Source organism: Pezoporus occidentalis, unplaced genomic scaffold, assembly GCF_034315485.1.
Source record: "Pezoporus occidentalis ecotype Australia unplaced genomic scaffold, CSIRO_AGI_Poc_V1 ctg3, whole genome shotgun sequence".
Classification (NCBI taxonomy): Eukaryota; Metazoa; Chordata; class Aves; order Psittaciformes; family Psittacidae; genus Pezoporus; species Pezoporus occidentalis.
In genome coordinates, this window is record NW_026914940.1 from 19,331,307 (window position 1) to 19,358,505 (window position 27,199).

A 27,199-nucleotide genomic window follows, 5' to 3' on the forward strand; every position below is an offset into this window, starting at 1 on the left:
TAACTGATAATAACAGCATGCAGTCCTGTGCTACTTATGGCATACAGGAAAAATCTTGAAGATTACTCCATCAGAACCCAAAAATACATTTGACTGCAGTCTGAAAATGCATTTCAGATCACTATTTCCTTTAAACATAAGTATTTGAATCAGTCCTGCCTCTCACATACTGCCTCTGACAATAAACCCCGCTTTTTAGGTTTTCAAGCCCAATCTAATGCTAGGGGTTGCTGAAGCAACTGTCTGACCAATATTCCTTCCTCCATTCCACCAACCCCCCTGGTCTTGACTTCTAACCCACTGAACAGAGGAAATAGAAGCAAGGTAACTCCGTATTTTTTTCAGTAGCTCTTGCCAGAGCATTAGCAACCATCTAAGAGTTTAAAACCAGGAAAAAAGCTGCTGATAAAATTGAAAGTATTAGTATTGTAGATGGAAGTCTAACAGGTATCTTTTAACTTCTCTGCTAACATCACTAACTGAGAGAATCCCTAGAAGGAGACTCCACTGGTAGTTTTGGATTCCTTTTTGCTCCTTTAAATAGCAGACAGAGAGCAGGAGTGATTTGGGCATTTTTTGAATCTACTCTGACACCTTCCTTAAAAACAATCTTCACTATAAGGGCAGTGAGGCACTGACATAGGTTGCCCTGAGAAGCTGTGGCTGTACCATTCCCTGGAAGTGTTTAAGGCCAAGATGGATGGGACTAGTGGAAGGTGTCCCTGCCCATGGTAAGGGGGTTGGAACTGGATGAGCTTTAAGGTCCCTTCCAGCCCAAACCATTCTACGAGTCGATGATTCATCTCCTCCTTCCACTGATTCAATTTTGTCTGTGATTGGAGCATCCCACGCCACCTGGGTGCCTCCAGGAAGTAGTGGCCACTACCTGGAGTGCTCTGCTTGATGGCCTTGTGATCCAGTTTTGAACATTTGACACTCAAAATACTTCCTTTTTTTTTCTATGTGCCCTTCACTCCAATCACCTTCTTTGAGGTCCTTATGCTTTCACCTACAGGAGGATGAAATATCCCAGGGTGCAGCTGTATGTTCTCAAAACTAAGTTGTGTTTCTGAGTGACCACAGTACGTGTGTCTTTGTACAGGGCAGGAACTTGAATGGTATTAAACAGTGAAGGCATTTGAAAAAATAACTCTAAGTAAGTCTGAGATCAGTATATTGTTAATTAGTGTAGTTGGAAATAAGCTGCTTCTATGGCAAAATATACAGTATAGAGCTCATTTTTGGCAAACCACCTTAAACTGTGTTTTCAGTGAATCATCTGGCAAATTTACCTTCTGAAAAGTTCCATTGCTGTCAAACTATACAAGGGTAAGCAAATATTACTACAGGCTTGGAACCCTGCTTATAAGAGAGTTCAAAGATTTTTTTGCATTTCAATTCAAAGTTTTAGTTTTCACAGACAGACTGCGGTAATTTGAATTTCATTTATCTTATATTATTTCTTTCATTTAATTTTTACATAATTTATTTTATTCTCTAAGCAGCACTGTTCTTCCTATCAACAATCATCATAGTTAACTGAGATAATAAGACTTTTTTTATGTAGACACTATGCCTTAACTACTAAGGGAAAGAAAATTATAGCATTTCTTTATCACACTATTTGAGAAATGATTTCTTTTCTACACATGAATTTTCTTACAATCTAAGTAGAAGGAACTGACTTTGCCTAAGGAAAAAATCAAGAAATTAATTAATTAATCAATTAAGGCTATAAACAAATATTTATTTTTTAGCAACTTCTTCTTTCTTTGTAAGTTATAGCATTAATAAATCCATATATTGAAATGCCAAAATAACCACACAAATCACTGTAAGAAGGATACCCTGACCTCATTCAAACAACTGATTCAAAATCTGGGTGCATGTAATAGTCATATTCATATGAAGTAATTAATATTTGTCTCACACTCCTTTTCTCAGAATACTCTGAGATTCATTATAATTGCCATTAAATGGCTAATTGTCTTCAGCATGTAAAATGTTGGGCATGCGATGTGAGCCAGGGGCATGAAGGTGGGATCTAGCCAGCAAGAAAATATTCAGGGAATAGTAATTACAGACTTTGCACTCACATCCCTCTGTAAATGCTAGCTTCCCAAATGACAAAGCTACTATGACCTCACCTTTTTTGGTCAGCGGTACACTCAAATTAACGTAGCTGTCTAAAACATGTTACCTGGTTTTTGCCCTGAAGCGTCTATGTCTCTACACTGATTTCACAGGAAGCCCATGATGCTTTGATCAGTATCCGAAGTTAGGTGAGACAGAGCTGGGCAAAGGTCTTGTGTCTTCTCTCCAGCCTACAATGCTCTTGACGCCTGATACCAGCCTCTGAAGCTCATCCTAGCTTTTGAAATATTCCTTCTAGATTCTGAAATCTTAATACAAGCTCCATTTCATGTGCTTGTAAATATACTGACTGAAAGTTTATATGACTGAAAACTATTTTAGCAATGCAAAGGGTAAAACCTTTCTGCTGAAACTTAGAAACTGCAGATAAATGCAACATTATGAATGCCTTCAGCTTCTATACATTCTGTTTCTGGGGAATTTTGCTACTTCTTTTTATAGTTACTTGACTTCTGAATTAAGTCCTGTAAAGAAAGATTAAATATAGAATGGGAAATTAAGCAAACACAACTTCTGATCATGTCTTACTTACAAACTTCTCACGTGATCAGGTGACGGTTACCTCTTTGGAAAAAAGGCTGCTAGATTGGTGCTAGGTCTGATTAATTTTTAACCTATGGGAAGAAGCACATATTTTATCTGTGATACTATTCTTTAGAGAATCTTCCAAACAAATTATTTACTCTATAAAATCTTGTGGAAAATGTACCAAACAAACACAGCCCAAACATCTTTCTTATCAAAGGGCATTTTAGATAAAGGATAAATAAAATTAATTAACTTTAGTTTCAGTTCTTTCACTGGCTTTGTACTGGACTGAAAGACAGTAAAATTAGCAAAATGTAATAGAAGTGATACTCACATGATACAGAAAACAGAGATAGAAGCAGTAGCATTTGCTCTCTGTTAATAACGCTATTTAGTCCATCAGTTTTAGTAAGGTATTCATGTATTGCAAACAGTTAATTTCTACATAATCTGAAGGAAAGATAAACTTCCAGGGATCATACTGAAATCTCAACTGTTAGTATACTACATGGTATTGCCAGACGATAAAAATAATTAAAAATGCCTCCCTTTTCTAACTTTACTTGGAACTAAATAGCAGAAATAAAATACAGCTAGAAATGGAAAACATCTACCATCTAGTTTGTTTCCATGACAATGAAGAATCTTTCCCACAGTACATTTTCTAGAGTTTTCTCAATCTAATTTCAGAAGGTTTTATTTTTTTTAAGGCTTATGCCATTTCCTATTTGATTTGTACTGTAATATGGTCAATTAGGAAATTTGCATGGACATTCAGTCAAAACCTTCTATTCATTACATCACACTTCAGGACTTTTTTTTTAACCTCTTAAAGAAATCTCCTTCCTTCTTGCTGTTTAATTACTTAATACATATATATGTTGGTACTCTGTTTGCTTTCAACACTACCTAAAACAACCCTGATATATTTCCATTCCTCTTCACTATTCTCACTTGGATTTTTTTTAGCAATTTTTATGGTTTCTCTGAAATCTAGATTGCCAGAATTACGCACAGTGATCCCAGTGTCTGTGTCTCCAAGACGCTTAGGACAACATGTACCACCTTCTATTTAATAGTTAGAAATACTAGGCAAAACCTAATTTTGTGTTCAAAACCTTTTAATTAGGTGATAACCCGCCAGTCATGGACAGCCCCAACAGGTAACTGTGGGCTTTATGAGGAAAACATTAACTTTCCATTCTACAAATAAAGTTTATCTAAATTTCACTGGTATTTTCTGAAAGTCCATATTACCTCTGTCTCAGTTCCTGAGTGACAAATAATAAATATATGCTCACCACAAAGAGTTTAAACACAATGCACCTTTTTCCAGCTAGCTCACTAGAAGCCAAAATTCTCATCAACATATAGAAAGATGGTTTAGAGAAGGAATATAAAGACACCTGGAAGAAATACTGGAAGAGCTTATAATGGCAAAATATATACCTATTTTATTGTATGAGATTTGATGAGGACAATAGCAGATACTGTCATCCTCTTTTAATTAAGAAATTATTCCTATATATATGACTTAATATAATTTAACCACCAGATCAAAAAGAATCTCTATCGACTAATCAAGATCAACAATGATTCATGGAAAGCACTGTTTAGTTTGCTGGGTTTAGTATTTTCAGTTAGCAGCTCATATAGCAGATCACGAAGAAACTGAGAATGGTTATACTAGTACTTTATTCTATGTACTATTTTCACAGAGTTGGAAAAAAATGAAACCCAATATGATATTTAAAATATTATTTTACAGGATTAGAGATGCTTCAATGTCAGCCTTCCTGAGCGAATGCTAGGAATACCTGAGAATTTTTCTTTATATAAGTAATAAATTTTCTGCTTCAAAGGGGAAAAAGAAAAAAAAAGTATTTAGCATGTTAACATTAACTATGGAACCATAATTAATCCATGATAATACATGGATACCTGTGTTAATGTAGTATCATCCCTGCTTAAATATTCAAACTGCCTTATTTATTATACATGATTAAACACCACAAATAAGATGCAGCAGCAGCCCTGCAGCAGAAAGTGCAGCTAATCAGCACAAACTATATCACAGACAGAAAATATAATCAGGTGAAATGAAGGCTACACTTTCACTGCAGAGTTTATACAGACTTCTGCTGCGATGTTGACAGTATTCTTCCTCACTGTTGCTTTCATAAACCTCCTTTTCCAGTTCACAAATGCTTCTAAATTGGACTTCCTGACATGTTTCGAGTACAGCCAAAGTCCAGGCATATGGTTGATACATAAAGATCCATACTATGAGTGTATCAGTTTCATGCTGACATTAGTCAACTTGTAATCAGTATAAAGTGCATGAAAATCACTATGTGCATTAAAATTAATCATTGTAGCATTTTTCTGTATTTTTTCAGTGTATTCAGTTTTGTCTTAGCTAAAGCACATCCTAAAAAAAAACACTGCATAGAAGTCATTAAGTACAAAACCTGTCAAAAGAATATAAAATTTTCTTTCTAGATCTGCTCAGTGCATAGACTAATCCAGTAGAATGCTGATAAAAATCTGAAATTAATATATTAGGCTGAGAACATGTTACCTTCTCTTGGTTTTGATTATGTAACTTAAAGTAATGAATTCTTTTCCGGAATGGAAAAAAGCCACCAATAGCTGCTAGTGCCAAATCATTTGAAAAACTGAAAGAAAAATAAATTATTTGGATTTAGCCAGTCATACAAGCAGGAAAAGATGTTCAACTTTGAATGAAGTGCTTTATGCAACAGAATTAAATTCATCCCCAAATAAAGTAACCAGGAAAGAAATTAAAGTTTCTGAAACATGTTATGCAGGCACAAGGAGATAATTAAATATTACACCCTATTGCCATAGTTTAAAATTTGCATTACATGAGGGATGCATGACACATGATTTAATGAGGATTTTCTATTATTTTACAACATTTTGTTGTCAGCAGAGAGAACTGAAGCAGAAGAAAGAAAAAAAATAGGCAAGAGATAGAAATAACACACTGGAACTCAGTGAATACGTCTATATAATAAACCCAATTTTCTACCTTATCTCCACACCATTGCACTACTTAGATTTCAGTGTAATTTTTCCCACACATTGTCATGGCAATTACAATGAGCTAACATTATTTTCTGGAGACAAACCATATCAAATCACTAAACCATCACTCCAAATTTGAAATTGTTATAAATCCCAGAATTCAAGTAAATCTGATGCCTTGCAATTAAACCCTTTATCTATTAAAAACATTATTTTCTGTCTTCTTTTGAGTAAATTCATTTCACTTCAGCTGAAGCAGCAGTAGATTTGAGATTAGTTTTCAATCTGACCTAAACTGTTCTTTCAATATCCACTTGCTTCAATCAAAGGTGAATATATGCAACAACCTTTTTTCTATATGACACAAGAACAGTTTAGATATCATTCGTATGTAATCAAAATTAAATACTGATTAACATACCTTGCTAATCAATTAAAAAAAGTTAAAAAGTGATTATTGAGACAGCGTTTAGACATCAGTGATTATACAAAAGATTTCCCAACTAAAGTTAAGTAAGAAATGTTCAAATTTCTCAGCTGTGAACTCTTAAAATACACTTATTCATGCTGCATTATATCAACTGACCAGAATCCAATAAAGATCCCCTTGCATTAGCTGTGTATAAGTACTGCAATGTAAAATCCACAAAAATGCAGATCTACAGGTTTTTCCCCAGTTTACTGTAAAGAAGCCACACAACATCCCCTGCAGAATTAATTCTTTTTCCTGTAATTAATGGGAAAACAATGTATTTCTGTAAACTAGTGCAATTTTATGAGCAAGGTCTCTGAGTACCTTGCATAGATGCTTTTTTGTGTTGTTTTGTTATGTTATGTACACGGTTTAGTGGTGGACTCAGCAATGATAGGTTAGTGGTTGAACTCAATGATCTTCAAGGTCTTTTCCAACCTATAAAATTCTATGATTATCAAACATGCTTGATAAACAACATCCTCATGCTTAAGAATTTCTTTGCAAGTACAAATACATTTGCTTTATTTGTATATGAATACAGATTTGACAAATTATGTTAAATTCTTAAATTAGTGAAAAAAAACTTCTGAAAGACCTATGTCAAGACAAACACATCACTGCAGTGAGGACGTATCAGCTGTGTAGCTGACAGTATGTAAGGAAATAATGTACTTAGTAATATGATGCAGTTGGCAGACAGTATGACAAACGGCATCCTTAGTGCAAGTGAACGGTTCAGCACAAAATCCTTGTATATTTCCAAGATATTTAAGTTATTCTGCTACATGGCCTAAAATTTAAAGACGAACCTAAATTCCCAAGAAAGAGAATGCAAAAGTCTTTCACTTGCATATACATATGAACCCAGGATCATGAAAACCTTTGCAAATATTTATAAATTAAACATCCGAGACTCCCATGAAGTATTAAATATGAAACATATCTCATAAAATTCCAGCAGTTAAATAATTATCTTGGCACTACAAAGGACATGTCGAAAGTAGCAGGTGTAGAATTCAGAACCCTGCGACTCCAGGTTTTTGACTGACCAACACTAACACCTTCTTCTCTTGCTTTACTCTAAAGTAAGATATTTGAATTATTATTACAGGTATTCCTTATACACCACTGTTATGTTGATGAGCAACAAATGAGCATGCTTTAAAATTAAAGATCCATGCTAAGTGCAGGCAAGCTTTTGCGCACATAAATTATATGAATTTCTGTGGGTTTAATATTGCAGTTCTTGTTGCATTATAAAACTTTTTCTGTTCTCCCTGACTCTTTTCCAAAACTTTCAAAAGTATGACAGGCAGATGAAGCACATTATACTGGAAGAGTTCTTGAAAACAGCACACTTACTGGGAAGCTTTACTTATTTAAGTAATGATCAAACAGTGTTAGAGTCACAGCAGAGCTATAAAAGTTGGGTCTTCTCTAAACCCCACATTTGTCTTGTAATTTTATAGCAGAACAATGCCACCATTAGCAATGAAAAAAATAAGTGCTCAAGTGAATGAAATGCCAGCTACCCCTGGGATCCTAACATCCATGCAAAATGTACTTAGAGTGCACAGAACCAACAACAAAAAAAATCATACTAGGAAAAAAAACAAGAAATGTAAAGAGAAACATTAGCATATAAAAAAGGAGAGGGTAAGAGGGGAGGAGAGAATTTATGCTTGCTGTTTCAGTCAAAGTTTTTAATGTTATCCTAGATTTTTTGTTATGTTTGTAAACTTGTACTTACAAACATATTTTGTAGGACTAGATATAATAAATCAATAACTGGAGTGTAAAATTTTCTTGAAATCCTGAGGTGCCATCTTTCAGGAATGTTTTATTCATTTCTGTCACCTTAAAAATAATATTTTAAACCTGTTTTGTGGAGGAAAAAAATCCTAAAATTTGAGACAAATATTTCATTATTCTACTACTTGTTTAATAAAGAAGTGAATTATTATTTACTTACAAATATACATATATATTACACGCCAACAGGTCCATCTTTGGCGCACAATAGTTAAGCCACATACTAAACTTACTTGGTTTAGAGTATTCCTCTATGACTTTACATATTATTTTATACATTAAAATTATAACTATTTTAAAGCAATTATCATAATTGCATTACCTGCTTGTCAGCTTAATTGCATGCACCTTTTAACAAGGTTATTGTTCCTATTATAATTTGTACGGCTATTACTATGTAAGAGACAACTAATTTATTGAAAGTAGAGATAAAGTTTCATGATAAAAAATTATCCTGAATACCAGAGAATTGGAATTTGGAAGTATATCTTAATCAGAAAAATAAGCTAAAAATTGCAGGTAGGATAAGATATATTAATCAAGACATATTTCATTTTTATATATATAGACGCTGTGCAAATTCACTTTGACTTCTGCACACTAAATTCAACTCAATTCTTATTCTAGAATCAACAAAAGTTATGTTTCAGCAATTCAATCTGTATTCCCTGTCATTCTTAGACAAAGTTGGGACAAAATTCTCTAATACAAAACAATTTTTATTTCATTTCTTATTCTCATAATTATTTCCTTTCAGGCTAAGAAACAAAAAAGCAGAAACCAGAAAGCTTCCTTTGCCTCCCTGTTGCAAAGCACATGCTGAAGTGAAGCCAAGGACTTGAAATGCTTCCAACTTCTCCTTCAAACATTTTATCTCAGGGAAAGCTAAAATGATACTGTTACCTCCAACAATCATCTTAGATTTTCAGGGGCCAATATTTAATTTTTTATTCCTTATCTCAAAACCTTGTAAAGCACCTGAGGCCCACCAGACGCCTATCTCTCTTGTATTATTTTGACACATAGTGTTTTCTACGAGTAAACCTGCATTCTACCTTTATAGTGCAAAACCAAGAGTGCATTCCTGAGAAATCTAAAGGGACTCTAGGTTCACAGTTAGCAACTGGTAGGACAGCCCTGTCTCACCTAAGAGGAAAGAAGCACTGTAGCTGCAGTACTGTTCCGCCCCAGCTTAACCAGACCTACACAGCCAAATGTTCTGATTTTATTTGTACCTGTCTGTCTACAGTAGAGGTTTAAAAGGGTTTATTTTCCCTTCTAATTCTCTTCCTGCCCAGAAATCACACTATGCAAAATGATCAAAAACAGGAAAAAAAGAAAATCCAGAAACAGCAGGGCCCACACCAACAGAAGTGGTCCTCCCCCACTCCACTGCTTCACTGAGTCACTAAGGGTGGCAGGAGCAGCTGGCAACACTTCTGTGTCAAGGAATACAAAGACGTTCTTTAGTTCTGATAACGGAAGTTTTGATTTTCAAAGCCCCAGATTTCTACAGTGCATTGTAATTACTATTACTGACCTGGCAAATAGTGCCAACAGTAGACACATTGTACCATAAACATGCATGTGATTTAACTTACTGACCCAAAATGAAAAGAGCTATGAAGTATACAGAAAGGAGTGAAAAAAAGGTGAGGGACTGCATGAGTCCTGCCAACCATTTCTTCATATACTTGGTACTAAGCAAAGCAGGACTCATGAAGACCCTCACCATGAGTTTTTGGCTGTACAAGTGGGAAAACAGAAATATTTATGAATATGAGTCTGACCATCTGCACCAAATGGCCTAGCATATTCACTTTGCCTCATACCAACAAACCAGACTCTAAAGTGAGGCAGTATGGAGCAGATTCACATAGCATTCATGCCAGTTTTACCAGAGTGACAGCACTCACAAGAAGAGTAAAATGGATAGCTGGGGCTGGTTTTTGTTTCAGTCATCACAGCTCAATCTATCCTCAGACATATCAAGGGTCATGACTGTCAACTTTGGGTTTTGGATGTCCATATTAGAATATACAGTTTTCATAAACTACTGAGCTCTTGTCATTGGACAAGTATCTTCAAAATGTTTCAATCTCAGTACACAAAATCACTAGTCATTTCTTAATATCACACTTCTGACTTTTCTTCCTCCAGAAAAAGAAGATAATACCCACATCTTGTGTGGATGTTCTAAGGAACGATATGAGTTATCTGAGTTATTCAAGAAAGGAAAGAGATTCTTTTTACATGCTCTGAACAAAAATGTTGCACTTGGTAACGCAAATATAGCCCAGATTTCTGTTGCTTTCACACAGGTGAGGGAAAAAAATAAAGTTTTAAGGCATGCTTAACCATTTCCAAGTTTAGGATTATTTAAATTTGTCAATTTAACATACAATCTGAATTACTACCTGGAAATAAATTATCCACCTCTGACTCATCCTCTTTTTTTCTTGCTGGTGGGAGATTAAGATCATATGTCAACTAAGATTTTACTACCATCATCAGATAACAACAGCTGATGCACAATAAGAATAGACAGAAACCTGTTATGGCTGCAAATACTGAAGCTCTGTGAGATTCATGGAGGTAGCATATGTCACCTTATTAAATCTGTAGCAACTGAGGTGGAAGTAACAGAAGGTATCTCTCTCCAGAGCTGGACGAGATGTGAAGAGAAATCGTTCTGTAAGAAAATCTCTTTCCTGTCTGAAAATATCTGTAGCAGGAGTTACAGAGATGGCTTTTCCTAGAAATAAGATTTAAAAAACAAACCTAAAACCCAACGGCTGCCAAAACAGGACGAAATACAGCATTTCTTCTCAGAAAGAAATAGTTTTGTGGAAAATTAATACGTTCAGTTGCTTCCTCCAAGGGAAATAGGAAGATGAGAAGATTTAAAAACTCATGCCACTTTTCCCACTTTCTCCCAAAGTAGCAAATCAAGGGACAAAGGACAGATGGTGTTAGGTATTTGCAGCTCAAAGAGGACATGAAGTGCTCTATGGGAGGGACCCATGGAAAAGGTGCAAAAAAACCCGAGCACACAGCTGCAAGTCTCTCTCTGCCTTGTACATACAACTTGCTGTCCCAGCCAGTCTTCCCCTTATGTTTATAGAAGTGGCTTATGCCTCTAATTTTAGCAAATAAAAAAGACAGAGGATAATTTGAGATGGATAACCTCTCTGAAGTAATATAGACATCTGGTGCTAGCTTAGTTTTGGATTCCTGATTGGGTCAGAAGGAAGGCTCAAACAGTTAAGAACCAGGGGAGGAAGCAGGTTTGCTATGCCTTTAAACTCATTAAGGAAAAAATACATGGTAGGAATACAAACGGATGTCCTGGATTTTCTTCCAACATCGCATGAGAAAGGACATCAGTTGCAAATTTCACGGAATTATTTAAAACAGGATTACATGAATCTATTATGGAGGTAAAAGGGAGCAGATATGAAAATCCCAACTAAATTTTTAAACATAGTTATAGGCAAGATAGATGTTGAAAGTGAGGAGAGTCAGTTTCAGTCATTATTCACTATTGTGTGTCAGAATATGGATAATATGTTCTTAGTTCTAATGCCATCAGTGTGGTTTATCCTTGGCTCTTAGACTAATATTTGAAAATGCAACGTTCCCTTAGAATTATAGCAAACCTCTCTGTTGAACTGGGTAAGAGTCAGAAAAAAAACCTCAAACCTATTCTACAGGAATATCTTGACAGAATTGTTTCCCAACAAGGAACAGAAAATGAACTTTTTCCTTCAATGTCAAAGTAATGATTACTTGCATCATGACAAACAACAGTTGTCTGTAACAGTAATTATTGACATCATGCGTTGACTTCATTATATAGCTGATCATTAGTAAATAGCTCACAGGTATATTCAGGAAATGAAACTGAAAATTAGATAATGAATGCAAATCATATTTTTCTTCTTAAATTATATTTTCTCTGTAAATATCTGGTTTCATGAGCAGGCTAATTTATTAGGTATTTTAGTGACCTTCTGAAAATCAATGCATTGAACCAAAAGATGCTTACCAAGGGATTGAAAAAGTGAAAACTTTTAAGGAGTCTTTAAAAATATTTGTCTTTAATAAAACACAGTTTACTTTTCTAATCTAAGTGCATCTAATTTCAAACCATTCCAGGCTTTGAAAGTCTCTGCTGTACACAGAATTTGATAACAAACTCTGTACTATTTTTGGGCCAGAAACATTAGTTATCTTGTGCCCCTGTGTGGCCAACCTAGACAACAAATTCACTTTCACATAGCTGTAACAAAGTACCAATGTGTTGTGGGAGAAACCAGATTTAGGTAAATCCACTGCTTTCCATTCTCAGAGGAAAGCTGTTAATATATTCTGCAATGGTAAAATTGGACTGATACTGCTCTGTACAGTTCGTATCAATTTTAGTCACAACGGATACTCACCATTATGCAGTGATGTGTTAATCTGAACATTGCCCAAAGCAACTGTGACTTTGCAAAGCATGCTGCTACAAATAGAGCATCTGACAGCACAGTATTTGCACACTAAACTCTAAATGAAGAATGGCAATCAGAAAATCCAGCTTATCTGGTAACTAAATGTTTTGAAGACATGTAAAAACTTTATTTATTTCATCATCTTTAGTCATTTGAATGAAAAGTATATCACTGAAATTCATCAGAAAAAAATTTAGACAGCAAAAAAACCTGAAGCTCCTTTAGACACTGCTTCAGAATTTGGATGTAATGTAAGCCTTAGTATGTTTTCAGAAAAGGGCTCGTGATTTCTTTTCCATACTTTCTTTCCCAGAAACTTGAAGAATTTATTCCACAAGCTAGCTATTTGCCAAATGGTAAGAATGCAAAACAATTCTTGTGACCTCCTGACATGAGGTAATTCTAATCCTTTTTCAATAAAAAGTAACCTATTACACAGGAAATAACATTACAGTCCCCAACATAGGTGACACACGGTTTTGAGGTAAAGTGATAGCTCTTACTCCTTCAACTGGATGGAGTGGATAATGTCAGACAGAGATGTGCAGGACCAGGAGGAAGGTCCAGAAAGCAGCTATCAGTTTACGCTCCCAGCATCATCTTACAGCAAAGCATTGCCATGTAGCTGGCAAAGGAGAACTGAATTGCCAATATAACTCATGAGGAGTTTAATATCATTTGTGTGCTCTCACATCAGCTACTGCAACACGAAATATATGCAAATAAAAATCCAACTCATGTAAGGTTTCTATGGAAAATTATAAAAACCAGTTTAATATATTCTCCTATTAATGTCTGGTAAAATATAAGAAAGCGAAGGCTGAGATAACTGGCTTTCCTGCAACAAAATCACAAGACGTCTAAACTTCTAGAAGAATTGAAGAATTCAAAGAACACAATGTGAAAATTAATATGAATCTATTTTCAGTTACAGTTATATGCATACTATCTACTTCCCTATCACTGTTTTATATTGCATTTTCTGCTATACTATTAGCATGCATTAACCTGTTTTCTTCACATTAGTTAATCATCCTATGCTTAATGTCAGCCCTTACCTTTCTGGAATCTGACTTTTACTTTTTAGATGTAAAACCAGAAAGAAAAACTTAAAAAGAAAAAGGGTCATATCTTTTTATTCTGAAAAATATTTAACTTCGAAGTCTGAAGAGACAAACCATGCTATACTTCATCAAATCAGAATCTTTTATATGCTAGAGGTATTTTTGTTTTCCTTATCACAGTTCTGAAACATTAACTCTTAATGCAGGAACTATTAGTTTTTAGCTAGAGCATTACATTAACCATGCAAAGCTTTAACTGAAAAAGCTACCTAAAACAGACGCTAGGATTGATTTAATGACAAAAATATTTTTATTTTTTTTTTTAAATCAGTAAGACAACAGAAAGGACTAGTCTCTGAAATAAATGTCAGAAAGATTTTTTAGTGACTATTCAATAGATGGCTTCCTCAAAGCCCTTTTATCAAGATAAAATTTAAAATACTGGTACTTATTCAGAAGATGGAATTTTTCTGACTAAATAACCTTAAATAACTTTCAACTAACTTTAACTTCAGAAGACAGCATACATGACTTAGCCTCTCATAATTACTGCTGCATATTGTTAAAAAACTACACGATGTTCTATAGAGGCCAAAATTGGTACCTAGAAAATGACATTACTTCTTATAAATAGAAAAATATTCTCACCCTAAGTAAGGCAGCCCATACTAGATAGGAGTCTAGGTTTCCTCATAGTGCTTTCTTGTTTGCCAGTCTTCCAGAATAAATATAATTCTAAACCTCAGGCACAGTAAATGGAATAAAATAATTCTCAGATGCCTTGTGATGTGAAACTGATACCATAGACATAAGTATCCAGCTTTTGCAAGAGATTTACAAACAAAAAAACCAACTAAAAACATCATGCATATGTATATTAAAAAAAAATCCTAACAAAAAGCATGCATTTTGATCTGTAAAAACAGATCCAGAGATTCAGAACTTGGTTTGTACCTGATAAGAATAGTTGCTAAGGGCTTTGTCGGTTGCTGCAGGCCTGAAACTATGCACTTGGAAACAGGCACTCTTTTACAATCACAGTTGATAATACCTAAATTATTGCTCCTTTTTGTAGAGGTTCAAAGATTTCACAATACTCCAAAGGGATGTGAGAAAAAAAAATCTCATGGACTACAGATTCTTATGTGTCTAAAAACCTCTTAATTTATTAAAGTGATGATGATTACCAAAGCTACCTCCATAATTTTGCATGCTTAATTAGAAATCCATACCCAAGACATCAAAACTTGAAAAGAGTAACATTAAATAAATATTAAAATATTTATAAAAGAAACACCAGCAGTAAGGGAGGGAATCCTTACAGCAATATTCTGGGAAATAAAATGGTAACAGTTTTCTAAGTATTGAGTGCAAATATTGCTCTATTTAAGGAATAATAGCCATTTTTCAAGGGATTTCACTCTCAGATACAGAGAAAAGTGCTAGACATAGTCTCTGCAATACAACTTCCACCCTTTTTCCAGAATGTTTCCATCAGCGCACGATCTTTATAAAAACTACAGGATTCATTTTCTCCCTGATCTGCACTCACACTCTTTTAGATAAAATTCTTCATAGTTTTCACTGTTAATATTTTATAGCAGTATGAAAAAGTTCTAAACATCAGTATTATAGTATGTTTACTGAATAATGCCACAAAAGGGAGTCATTATTAATGCAGTTTACCCCCTCAAAAATATTCTAAATAATCAATTTAATAACCAACTCACATCAATAAACAACAACTTCTTCCTATCCTTTCTAATTCCCACAAAACAACAGCTATTTATGAAAGGACAGCCTACAGAGCTGACTGACCTGCTGCAAAGCATCCACACTGATCAGCTACAATTTGGGCAGTTAAAAAGATTATTAAAAAGCATCACACACACAATCTAAGTCTTCTAAAAATGAGAAACTGCTTCCTGCCTATTTTGCAAAAGGTATGCAAGAGTACTAATTTACAGCTCCCACTAAATTAGGTACAGTTAAACAGACACATCTTAGAGCATTTAATCCTTTCACTGCCACATCCACAGAGAAATCATTTTCTCGGACAAATATGGTTATGAATATTTAATATGCTTTAAGGATTACAGTTAATAATGCTAGCTTCTAATAGTAGCTAATGTATTTGAAAGATAAATAACCATCTTAAATATTTTATTCAATCTTTGCTGCCTTTATTTCTGCAGATTGAGTTCTCATGTAACCCTTACATAAAACATAAAAGCACCAACAGAAGAGACTCACTGCTACCATAAAAATACTAATATCTGAGTGCAATTATAAAAGTACCCCACTGAAAAACATGCAAATAGATTACTATCAGCATAGAAAAGGTAAGGCAAAATGCTGCATTTCTACTCACCTAGTGTTGTTCAATGTTTGTCCAAAAAGATCATTTTGTAAAATATTTGGAGGGGATGAAAAAACCCCATGAAAATGAGATAAAACAGAATTGCAGACCTGGCGCAGTGTCTCAAATTGCATTTTCTCTCTTTCCTTCCTTTCTATTTTTCTTCACCACCTGTCTTAAAAGTCATCTATTTTGCACACACCATCAAATGCAAACATGCCAATCAAGTTCCATATTTCTCCTGGTCTCTGTAAAAACTGTGCTTAAATGAGCAGGGGCTGATAGTTAATTGTACAGTCATTATTCTTAGAAGATTTCAGTCGTAGAAGATTTAGTTCCCGTGCGGCTTTCTCCTGACTGTAGCAAGAATTCTAAACAGCAGTAAGCTTTTTGGGCATTCCCAGATAAAGTGTGAAGCTGAGCTGCTTTCATGTACTCTACTCATATTTCTCCAAGCCTATTAAAAACACACAGTGAATAGATGCTGTCGTCAGGAGTTTCAGCACATCTGGCTGCCAGCAATAAAATCTCAGAAGTAAAAAAATGAGGACAAGGCATCCTCACACTGTTACTACTGTCTAAAAGGAGGAGGATTTCTGCATCTCCCCTCCTCCTTCCCTCCCCTGGAAAAATGACTAATACCGGTGGCTGTGTATGTAGGTCTTTTTTTTTTTTTTTTTCTTAATGTAAAGGCAGCTCTACAGGACAGAAAGACACTCTCAAAATATTCTGCATATAATAAACAACGTGAAGCACTGAGACTGTAACAATAGACCTTGTGTCTCACATCTGAAAAGCTATACTGTACCTCACATGAGATAACAGGTTTTCTCAGTGCAAACATTTAAATGTAGCATCAATTCAGGACTGAAGCAAACAGCATACAATCCATACATAACTAATCTGTCAGGTACTGTACATACAGCATCAAGGCAACGATTTATCATGCAAACCTGAACAATTACTAAAAGGAATGGCTGCATTATATATGCACATTTCAAAATAGGAAGCCTTCAGCACCTTTTAAAAGTTCATTGCACAGAATCAGCCATGATGGAACCAAGCAAAATCAAGCTTTTATTTCAGTGCTCCGTACCTGTCCACTTCCAGCAAAACCCACTGTCTTAGAAGCCTATGCCTCCAGTACACATACAGTACAGGAAGTCAAAGACCAAGTAGAATTGGTCACCTAATGGAACACACTGAGTTTCTGCAGCATAATATGCATGGCAAATACCATTAAACGTAAAGAAAATAAATACCCCTGACTAAAAAACATATTTTTCCTCTTTTAATGCTTGAGCCAGAGGATGACATCATATAACATTACAGAACATACTCTATCATTGTCAAACTGAAAAATATCAATTAAAAGGATTTTCCTTAGAATATCTCATTTCCTACCCACAGTTTTTAACATCTTAGCACTAATTACAAAATCTCCAAATAAGCCAACATAAAATGAAGAACATTATTAAAGCTCTTCCATTGAAAGTGATTTTAATCCCAGAAGATATGGGAATAAGCAAGCTTCCAGCTAATTAAAGTGTTGTATGGATGTGCAAAGAAAGCAGCACCAATCCAGGTTTCTTTGGCCGGAAGGATGGCAGCTACAACTCAGAACAAAATTTTCCCCTTTAAAAGAGATGTAAAGACTCCCCACCAACACCCATGTTATGTATTTCCAAAAATATAATGGAGAAAATATGAGCTAATAAAACTGTTCCCAGAACTTATGTGGAAACCTACAAAGTACTGCACAAAATAGTTTTTAATACCTGTTTTATGCCTACTGCATAATGTGCATTACAGACATACTTGTATTTGAGGAATGTATTACAATTTGTGGTTAAAAGTACCAGGCTACATGTATGGCAAAACGTAGCTGTTGAGATCCTGGATTAGGAGCTAATGAGTATTTATGGCTATCTTGCTATAATAAAATGAAAACTTAGTACTTGGCAACCACCTTGCTTACATTACAGAGATTTCATGTTTGTAACATACAAAAATTTGCCTTTACATTCATTGCATCAAAAGACAACATTTTTTAATCTGCTGCGAGAAAAAGAATTATCCTGTTACAAATAATTCAAGTTATTCAAATAATTATTAGTCTGCTATGCACCACTAAACAGTTCAGAGACAATGTTAACCATGGAACAGGTACAAGACTAATATTTTATCATATATTTCAAGTGTATCACCATTTTGTTCTGTGCCTTATGAATGGTCATCATAGCCAAAATGTTTTTGAAGTTGCAGTCAAGGTCTGGACATTTGATACCTTTCTATGCCTTCATTTTCAGATATTTAAAATGAAAGTTCTAAAACTGCTGACAAAATGGATATTTCTAATTTTTTTCATTTAATTCTGGAGTAAGGAATTGAGAGCACTTTGCAGATACTCATGCAAGTAAAACTGTTAATAAGGAAAAGACAAAAATAAAACTCACTTGGAGTATTGTGTGCAGTTCTGGCATCCTCAACATAAAAAGAACATGGAACTGTTGGAACAAGTCCAGAGAAGGGCCACGAGGATGATCAGGGGACTGGAGCACCTCCCATATGAAGACAGGCTGAGAAAGTTGGGGCTGTTCAGCCTGGAGAAGAGAAGGCTGGGTGGAGACCTCGTAGCAGCCTTCCAGTATCTGCAGGGATGCTGGGGATGGACTATTCATTAAGGACTGTAGTGACAGGACAAGGGGTAACAGGTTGAAACTTAAACAGGGGAAGTTTAAATTAGATATAAGGAAGAAGTTCTTTACTGTGAGAGTGGTGAGGCACTGGAATGGGTTGCCCAAGGAAGCTGTGAATGCTCCATCCCTGGCAGTGTTCAAGGCCAGGTTGGACAAAGCCTTGGGTGACATGGTTTAGTGTGAGGTGTCCCTGCCCATGGCAGGGGAGTTGGAACTAGATGATCTTAAGGTCCTTTCCAACCCTAAATATTCTATGATTCTATTCTAAAAGGGTACTTTCAAAAGCAAATACTCCATAGTTGTTACAGCAGAAAATTCACCCGTAATGATAGCGGGGTTGTGCAAATACACTGTATATCTGTAATTTTCATAAAGATTGAACTTGCTCTTAGAAACATGGGGGGCGTTATAAGAAACAAAGAATGGTACAGGAAAAGAAACAGGATTTCCTTTCTTTCCTGGCCCTTCTACAGCTGTACCAAGAGACCCTTTAGTCAATAAACAATTCCTCACCATATTTACTATGTTGCCTATATTATTGCATTGACGCCATAATACAGACCTACTAATATTAATCCCAGTTCTTAGTTCCTTCCACCTTTTCCAAAACATAATGTTTTGAGCTACAAAAGTCAAGAAAACAGAGGCCTAGAAAGAAGAGGCTGGAGGAGGTGGAACAAAGGAGCATGAGCAGAGCAGGCTGTATCAACTGGCTTATCCATCCTTTCAGAACTAGAATAGAACTGACAATCAAAAGTCTGTGGAACCACACATAGTATCATTTCCCGTACACTAATATGCATTGAGAACAGAACAGTACAGGGACTAGTTACCTTATGTCAACCCTGTTAGTGATCTTCAAATGTAAATGTGTCAGCATTTTTATGTTAAAAGATTTCTTGTGATGAGGGGCACAGTGATTTAGTATCATATTTAAGATTTAGGAAATTACACCCTCAGCATTCCCAGATTAAAAACCTCATGTAAGAATCCTGGAAAACACAGGAGGGTTAGGAGGGTTTTTTTTCTTAATTTCATATTTAACTTCCTTACACTTTAGATCTCATTTTCTCTTCTTCAGGTCTCTCACTCTACATATTCCAGTATTTGTATTAGAAGAAAAAGAGGTCCTATATACAAAGGCTTCTTTTTTACAAAGGATTCCATAGACATGAACCCAAATTTCACAGAATGAGAAAACCAAGTACAGATAGTCTTAGCAATTACTTGACATGGCTGACAGCCTACAATGAAAAGATAAGACTGAGAAAAGCATCATTGGATCCATTAAACCAGGGTATACTGAGCTCCACACAAATACCTATTTCTCCAGCCAAGATGAATCTTAATAAAACCCCTGCAGCTACAAGTAGTTTGGAAAAAGTTTTTCAAGAAACCTCCCAAGTATGTATTGATAATTTTCAATTTCTATAAAACATTTTTATTTCAAGTAAAAGATCCAACTTCTCTGAATTTGATTCTAGGATTTAGAAAGCTCTAAAGGTAAGCGTATTATACAAAGGGAGTTGAAAATATTTACAAACATGTTATCTTAAACACTACTCAGGCATTGCTTCTTTACTACAGCCACACAGAAAAGACATTTCACATTAAGCTAAAGCTTAAATAAGGTAAAGTCATGCAAGATCATTAAAACTTTACATTAAGGCTCATAAGGCAAATATTGTTCTGTGATAAAAGATACTATCAAGTACAATTTTGGATTCAATTCCATTCTAATTTGATGGATATTACGCAAGTATAGTCTGATGGTATCATAGAAGAAACTAGTAGAGATGGATCACTTGAAGTTTGGGAGTAAGAGTGTACATTTTGAAATGAACAGAAAGTAAAACCGCATTTTCATCTGGAAGCTAAATAAAATTATGTAATTGATAGAACATAAATATCTGTAATGCAGCTACCATTGCCCTCCAATATGCCCTTACCAACGCATTTAGCTAAATATTTAGGATTTAAAAATTTTGGCTATTTAATTTTTCTCATTATGAAAAGAAAAAACATCTGAACAAACAGTTTTTAGACAGGTAAGTTAACAACTTAAAAAAGGTGGCCTTGCATACTGGATGGTGTTATAACAGTTTATCAGACTACTCATTTTGGGTCAGATTAGCAAACTGACGCTCCAAGGTGGGACATGATTTTAAAGGTCTAACTTAGATTAAAGGATGGACATGTCACTCTGCTATTGCAAGTGAAATGCAACCAGACTTTCTTCTGGGGTGAAGCCCATTATCATTTGTGTTTCATCACATCAATGTTCAAAGGTTCAGCTTCACAACAGAAGTTTAGCAAGAATTACAGAAAAACCTACAACTGTAAATTTAATCACTTAAGAATAACAGTGAAAGAAGCCAGTATCCTGAATATCTAGGATAGGAAATAACAAAGAGAGGGATAGAGATAAAGCCCCAATCCCAGAAGGATAAAAGTACCTAAATCCAAGCTGCAGGGAAGCATCAGTCTCTGCCCAGGAATTGTAATAACCAAACCTCTCTTTCACCTGGCACCTGAGCAGTCATTCAAAACTTGTTATTATTACAGGAAGTCTGGCAGTTGGAACAGTGTCTGGGAACATGGAAAACTGAGTCCCAATTTCTCTTATGGCATCCTCAAATATTCCCACTAAGTCCTCATCAACACCCTCTTGGTTATTCCAAAGGGAATATGTCTTTGCTATTGAAGCTGTTCTCTCTCCCGTAAAATAATTAAATATTGAAAGAACTATTTAATTCACTGAGTTAAACATTTACTGAGAATGGAAAAGTGATACTGTTTTTATTCCATGGTAGTCAAGACACAGATCTACAATGGAAGATACTGAAATTCCAGCTAAGAGACAGAACCTTATAACAGAAAATATCCACTAACAAAGCAGAGAAATGTAGAACAAAGTAAATTCATCTTCAATTTCACCCACCAAATACGTTTTCTTGTTTGCATTTTTATCTCAGTACATTCTACATTTCCCTGCTTCCTTACGTTCATTTTTGAGGCATTTTATCCCTATTTGTATAATTCTTTCCAATGTCCTTCTTCATCTTTCTCCCATTTAGCCATTTAATAATAATCTATACTCTCCTTTTAGCCTAAGTTACAGATTTTAAATCAAGGATAGGAGACTTAGGAAACTGGACAGCCTATTTATCTATTTTTCTCTCCATATTACCATCTATCACCATGACTAATATGCTTGACAAGACTGGTTAATTTCATAGGGGCATACATACTGAAATAGTTAAGCTCCTGCAAGCTGTGTGAAAATCAGCATCATCAAAGGAGGAGAAAGACCCAGGATAGTGTGCAAAGAGGAAGGGTGGGTAGAACTGAACTATTACCCACTGACTGTAGCAGTAGAAAGACAGTCAGAATATGGCCAGTGAATAGCCACATCATTGCTATCTTAAGTTTGAGAAAATTATCATTAGCAACTGGAAAAGGTGCTTAAGAAAGCTTTATTGTGATCCTCCAACGCATTACAGCGGAAATAGGATAGAAAAATATGAGACACCATTATAGGCTGCATTGATTCTGGTGATCATGGAACCACCTTCCTCTGTTGTATTGAACTCCCTCATTCCCCAGTTTCTATTTGACTTACCTCTAATGCTATCCCATGTACAAAGGACTTACCGAAGTTTATCTCCTGCTCCACCAGTAGTAACACCAAGTAATGAAATAATAATAATAATTTATCACTAAAACAAGCTTTACAAAAATAGTTCTTTATCGCAAACCTTGTAAGTACATTACCTATTAAATACTTTTGGAAATAAAGCCTAAGTAAGCAGGTTCAGCTGCACTGACAGATAGGTAGAGGTTTGAACCCCAACCCATTCTCTTACTTGCTGTGTTTTAGCGTACTACAACTTTGCTGTTCCAAAGTCTGTTGAGCTACCATTCCCTGTAGCAGCCACTGTTTCCCAGCCTAATTCCAGGGAAATCAGTGATAATGCTGCATGCCAACAGTCTCTGGATCAAGGCCCAAAAGCACAGTTCAGCACTACGCCCCTAATGGGTTTCCAAATATTGGAACTTCTCTAGCGCCAGTGGAAGAGGTCTGTGCACTGTTTCTCGGTCATGAACAGACCCAGCAAGTACCACAAAGCTCCAAATAGTTAAGAGGATGTTTTGAATAATCTACTTACATTCAGGACAAAATACAAAAATAAGCTGTCAATTTACATTTTGCAACTTTACAGGAATCTGGATAGTCTCAGAAAAATTCTGAAAATTCTCAGAACTAATGTCGTCAACACAGGAGGAAAAAAAAGGCAAGCAAATGCCTATTTTTTGATGAAAGACAAAGTTAACCTAGACATGTTTAGATTCCTGAGAAAGTCAAGGATTACAGGCTACATAAGCCTAAAAAGCTGGATGGGAAAAAAGCTTTGGAGTTCCTAAGAAGGAAAGTGCCAACTGTCCTTAATAAGGTGTGCTGAAGTTCTGTGATGAGACTAAACAATTCATTTCCCTGTGACTGATCATCATCTAAGTAAATGACAGAAAAAATCATAATGCACTAACAAGTACAGCTTTAAAAATTTTTGAAAGGTAGCAAGCAAATTAAACATGAGATTTTCCCTGCATATTTACTATCTTGAAAAGAATATATTTTACAAATAAAATATTTGGAAGCTCAGATTTCATCTTATTTTGTCTAGTCATGGCTTAATTAAATTCTTAGCCTATGAAGGGAAAAATGAAGATGTGAAACTGAAATGCTAGATGTCTTGTTTATTATAGTTTGAGTGCTAAATAATCTACATTTTTTAAACCTCAGATGACACAATGATAGGTCTGATTTTGCTCCATATGCAGATACTAGGAAATGTGCCATATGTTCACTTGGGAAATCCTGCTGTTTGGCCTAATATGGACACAGTAAAAAACTGGCACTGACCATACAAATCGCGCATATCAGGATGAGTATGACAGAGGGGAAAAAAAAACAAAGAAATTGGACAAATGAATTGCAATTTAAAAACCTTTCATGATTAATGATGATTGGTAAGACTATAAAACAACAGTACTACTTCTTGAAATGAATCGGTAGCTGTGTCACAGAACCAGGTATACCTCCTAGTATAATCATTTTTAAACTATCTTTAACATGGATAACTTTGACTTATTGGTTAACGTCCTTAGCTCAATATAGATTTTGGCTCCTCAAACCTCTCCTTGGAATTCTCTTTAATACATTAGTTGAAAGGCAATATGGGAAATATTATTTAAATATGAAAAGGCATAGAATAATTGAAAATAATTACACAAAATGTTTAATTTTAATTATTTCTCTTATATCTGTCCTTCTCACCCTCACTATTGTGTGAATATTACACAATACATACAACTTGCATAGTGAAACAAAAAGCTTCTATCACTACAGCACACCACAAAAATAGAGAAAAAGGCACAAGTTACATCTTAAGATTTAAAAATGTTCAATGGAATACACTTGAGTTTGACGGGTTTTCCAGCACAAGTGAAATAAGGCAGTTGGATTTTCCTATTTTGATAATAATATTATATGCTATGTGACATGTTCGCAAAAACAAGTCTGAGTGCTAAGTTGTAAGTACATTGTTGCCCTGTCTGTTCCGCAACAAAGCTCCAGTGCCTAGTTCCTGCCTCACTTGCCAAATCTGGGAACCTCTAAGTCTTCCTCTCTTAGGAATTCCATGCTTAAAAATAAAGATGTTATTGATCTTAGGCAAATTCAGAATTTGAATTTATATTGTCTGAAGTTATCAACAGTGACACCCAGATTCATTCTGCTTAAATATAGACATCTAAGGTGTGTATTTTAGAAGCCAAGCCATCTTTTTTCTTCCTGTATAATTGATAAAGAGAAGCATGTATAAAAAAAACACTCATGTGACCAAAAATTGCATGAGTGCCCAAAAATAGGTTTAATGAAGTGCTCTTATGCATGGCTAAGTACCTTATTTAGGAGGTATGAATACAGCTCTGTAGTTGCGTATCTATTGCTTAGTCTGACAACTTTCTCCAGTTGCTGTTTTGGTTGTGTTCTGATACCATGTCAGAAAAAAAAAAATAGCTATACACATTCCCTCCCATTTGCCTACCCATGCATTTTCCCACGCATGCATTTTCCCAGCATATAAGCCAGGCATCCACAGATCTGCATGTTTCAGAGGAAAATCCCTATTGATCACAGTATCACAGTATCACAGTATGCTAGAGATTGGAAGGGACCTCAAAAGATCATCTAGTCCAATCCCCCTGCCGGAGCAGGAACACCTAGATGGTAGATCTCCTATATTAAAAAGGAAGCCCTAAAATCTAGGGATATGTAGTTTTTAACCCACGGCCCTGACCTAAAACGTAATTTATCTAAAAAGCTGCTGGGGCAGAATTTGCAATTGGCAAACAAAAAACAATGCATTTGTCTAGTAAATGTAGAAATTACTTCTTCAACCTGCAAGACCCTGATTCTAGTTTGTCATAAATAATTCATAATTTTGTTTCATGTCTGCAGGACTGGTGGGCTTCCTACAGGAGAAATACATCTGTTTTTCTCTACAAAATAATGTCTGTAAATTCTGGGTCATAGAATGAGCTTATAATCAGTTCTCCAATTTCCTCAGAATGTCTGACAGTTTACTGAAGTGACTATACATGGCTTTTAGTATGAATATATACATTTGTGCATGCTCATATATGTGGTATAAAATACAAAAATATTTTTAAAGTTTTAGAGGAATACTATTAAGACAGGAGAATCAGAGTTAGAAAATGTCTAACTGAGACTTCATTTCCCTGACTAAAGGAACAGGTGCATTACCTGACAGGAACAGAAAGCTGTTACACTTTGGTTGAATAAGGAGAGGAGTACGTGTAATACACATTGATACAGTAGGCTCAGTATTCACTAGATGCCGCATCTGGGAGAATGAGTGGTTTAAAGTAGTATATTTCAACCAATTTTACCTTCAGTTGACTCACAATCAATTCATATTTCTTTGCACCTCACTACAGTACATGAATCCTGCTTTATGCCTCATTTGAAGTTCTGAATGGTTCACCAATGAGATGTGTCTCACTACTCAAGAAGTCCTGGCCTAGAACAGAGATTTGATTGATTTTTGAAACAATGCATTAAAAACTTAATCTGCTACAAAAGAGATTTCTATTCTTCACTTTCACCAAAAGTTATCATGTCATCTTTAAAAAAAAAAAAAAAAAAAACAAACTACAAAAGGTGATTTGAAGAATTACTAACAAGCTATTATGCATGATTAACAACATAAAATGCTAAAAACAGAAGCTGGAAAACGGTTTCCAGACATCTGTCCTCTCTGCCTCAGGATGACGTATTCAAGGTGAAAGTTGATTTCCTCAGTTCTTACAGGCAGATCATACTTATATTCCTTATCCTGCAAATTATACTAATTCAGGAGAGGACATAATCAGCACAAAGCCAAAGGCAGAAATTAAATCCTACAACAGTCCACTGATGATTACCAACAATGCAAATGTGCTCAGCACAGTAATGATTGCAATAAACACAGATAAAGAGATAACATTCTCTTTGTCAAATACACAGTTATCACCCTCTTTGGATAAAATCCTTTGTACAAACACTTCTTTGGGTGAGCAGGCTGATCGCAAAGCTCCTTATTATGCAGAGAAGTTACACTGATCTTGAAGTCCATGGTGGTTATGCATTGCAGAAGTCGGCTCTTTTACCTTCAGAAGTTTGGAATTTAATTTTAGAGTTATTTTTAGTCACATGGAAAATATCTTAAGAGATTTATTGCAGTATCTTTATTTTCAGGTGATTGAATTGGACCTTAAAAGGCTTCCAAACTTGTGCTGGATGTCAATATGTCCGGGTGATCTGCGATGGAAACAAAGGCTAATGTATGTGTTAACTAGAAAACAGATCATTCTCCAAATGACAGTAAGATTGAGATTAGCCTTTTAATCTTTTGAAACAGAAGGTAAGAGAACAAATCCATGCACTGGGTTGTTTATTAATTTCTGCTTTTCAGTACACTGGATAAAAGTCAGAGCCTTCCATATCTTGGGAATGAGTTCAAAGAGACTAATTTATCTTGCTTTCATGTCATTATAAGATTTATGGTCTCCTGCGTTGCTCCTATCTTCAGTTGATTGGAATACCAGAAAAATATTTTCTTGATGAAGATGTGCCTCTGGAATTCATTTTCTTTGACAGTGTCATGGAGCCTGGGTTTTATAAGTATTAAGGCAGTGTAAATATTTTACTTTGGGAAGTTTTCCACTTAATACTGAAGCTTTATCTTAGTGGAGCAAAGGCAGTTCCAGCCGTTACGTTAAATGCTTTGGGAGAAGGGGGTGTTAGGGCTAATTTCATAATTGATTGTTATCCTAACTGTAAGGCTTCATAATACTTGGTGATATACCACAGAATAAATTTCCAAATAAATCTCATTTTCAGGGAGAAAAAAATGCTTCCAAAAGAGATACCCATATGCCACATAGAGATGAAATTTAAAATGCCTGTCTTGAGGGAAATCTCCCGGTTTAGTTAG

The 27,199-nt window shown here is 35.3% G+C and overlaps 1 protein-coding gene across 49 annotated transcripts in view; it reads right to left on the reverse strand.

Annotated features, from left to right (window-relative positions):
- RIMS2 (regulating synaptic membrane exocytosis 2) overlaps positions 1 to 27,199 on the reverse strand; it is a 455,883-nt gene that overhangs the window by 307,292 nt on the left and 121,392 nt on the right. For 4 of the 49 annotated variants that reach the window (XM_062627245.1, XM_062627247.1, XM_062627249.1 and 1 more), the window contains exon 1: positions 15,952 to 16,530. The exons of 39 other annotated variants lie outside the window; for them this stretch is intronic. In XM_062627245.1, the coding sequence (XP_062483229.1) occupies positions 15,952 to 16,073 (122 nt within the window). In that variant the 5' untranslated portion in view covers positions 16,074 to 16,530. Of the gene's footprint in view, positions 1 to 15,951; positions 16,533 to 27,199 lie in introns of those variants that run through there. 6 more of the 49 variants (XM_062627233.1, XM_062627230.1, XM_062627235.1 and 3 more) reach the window with 3 other exon arrangements.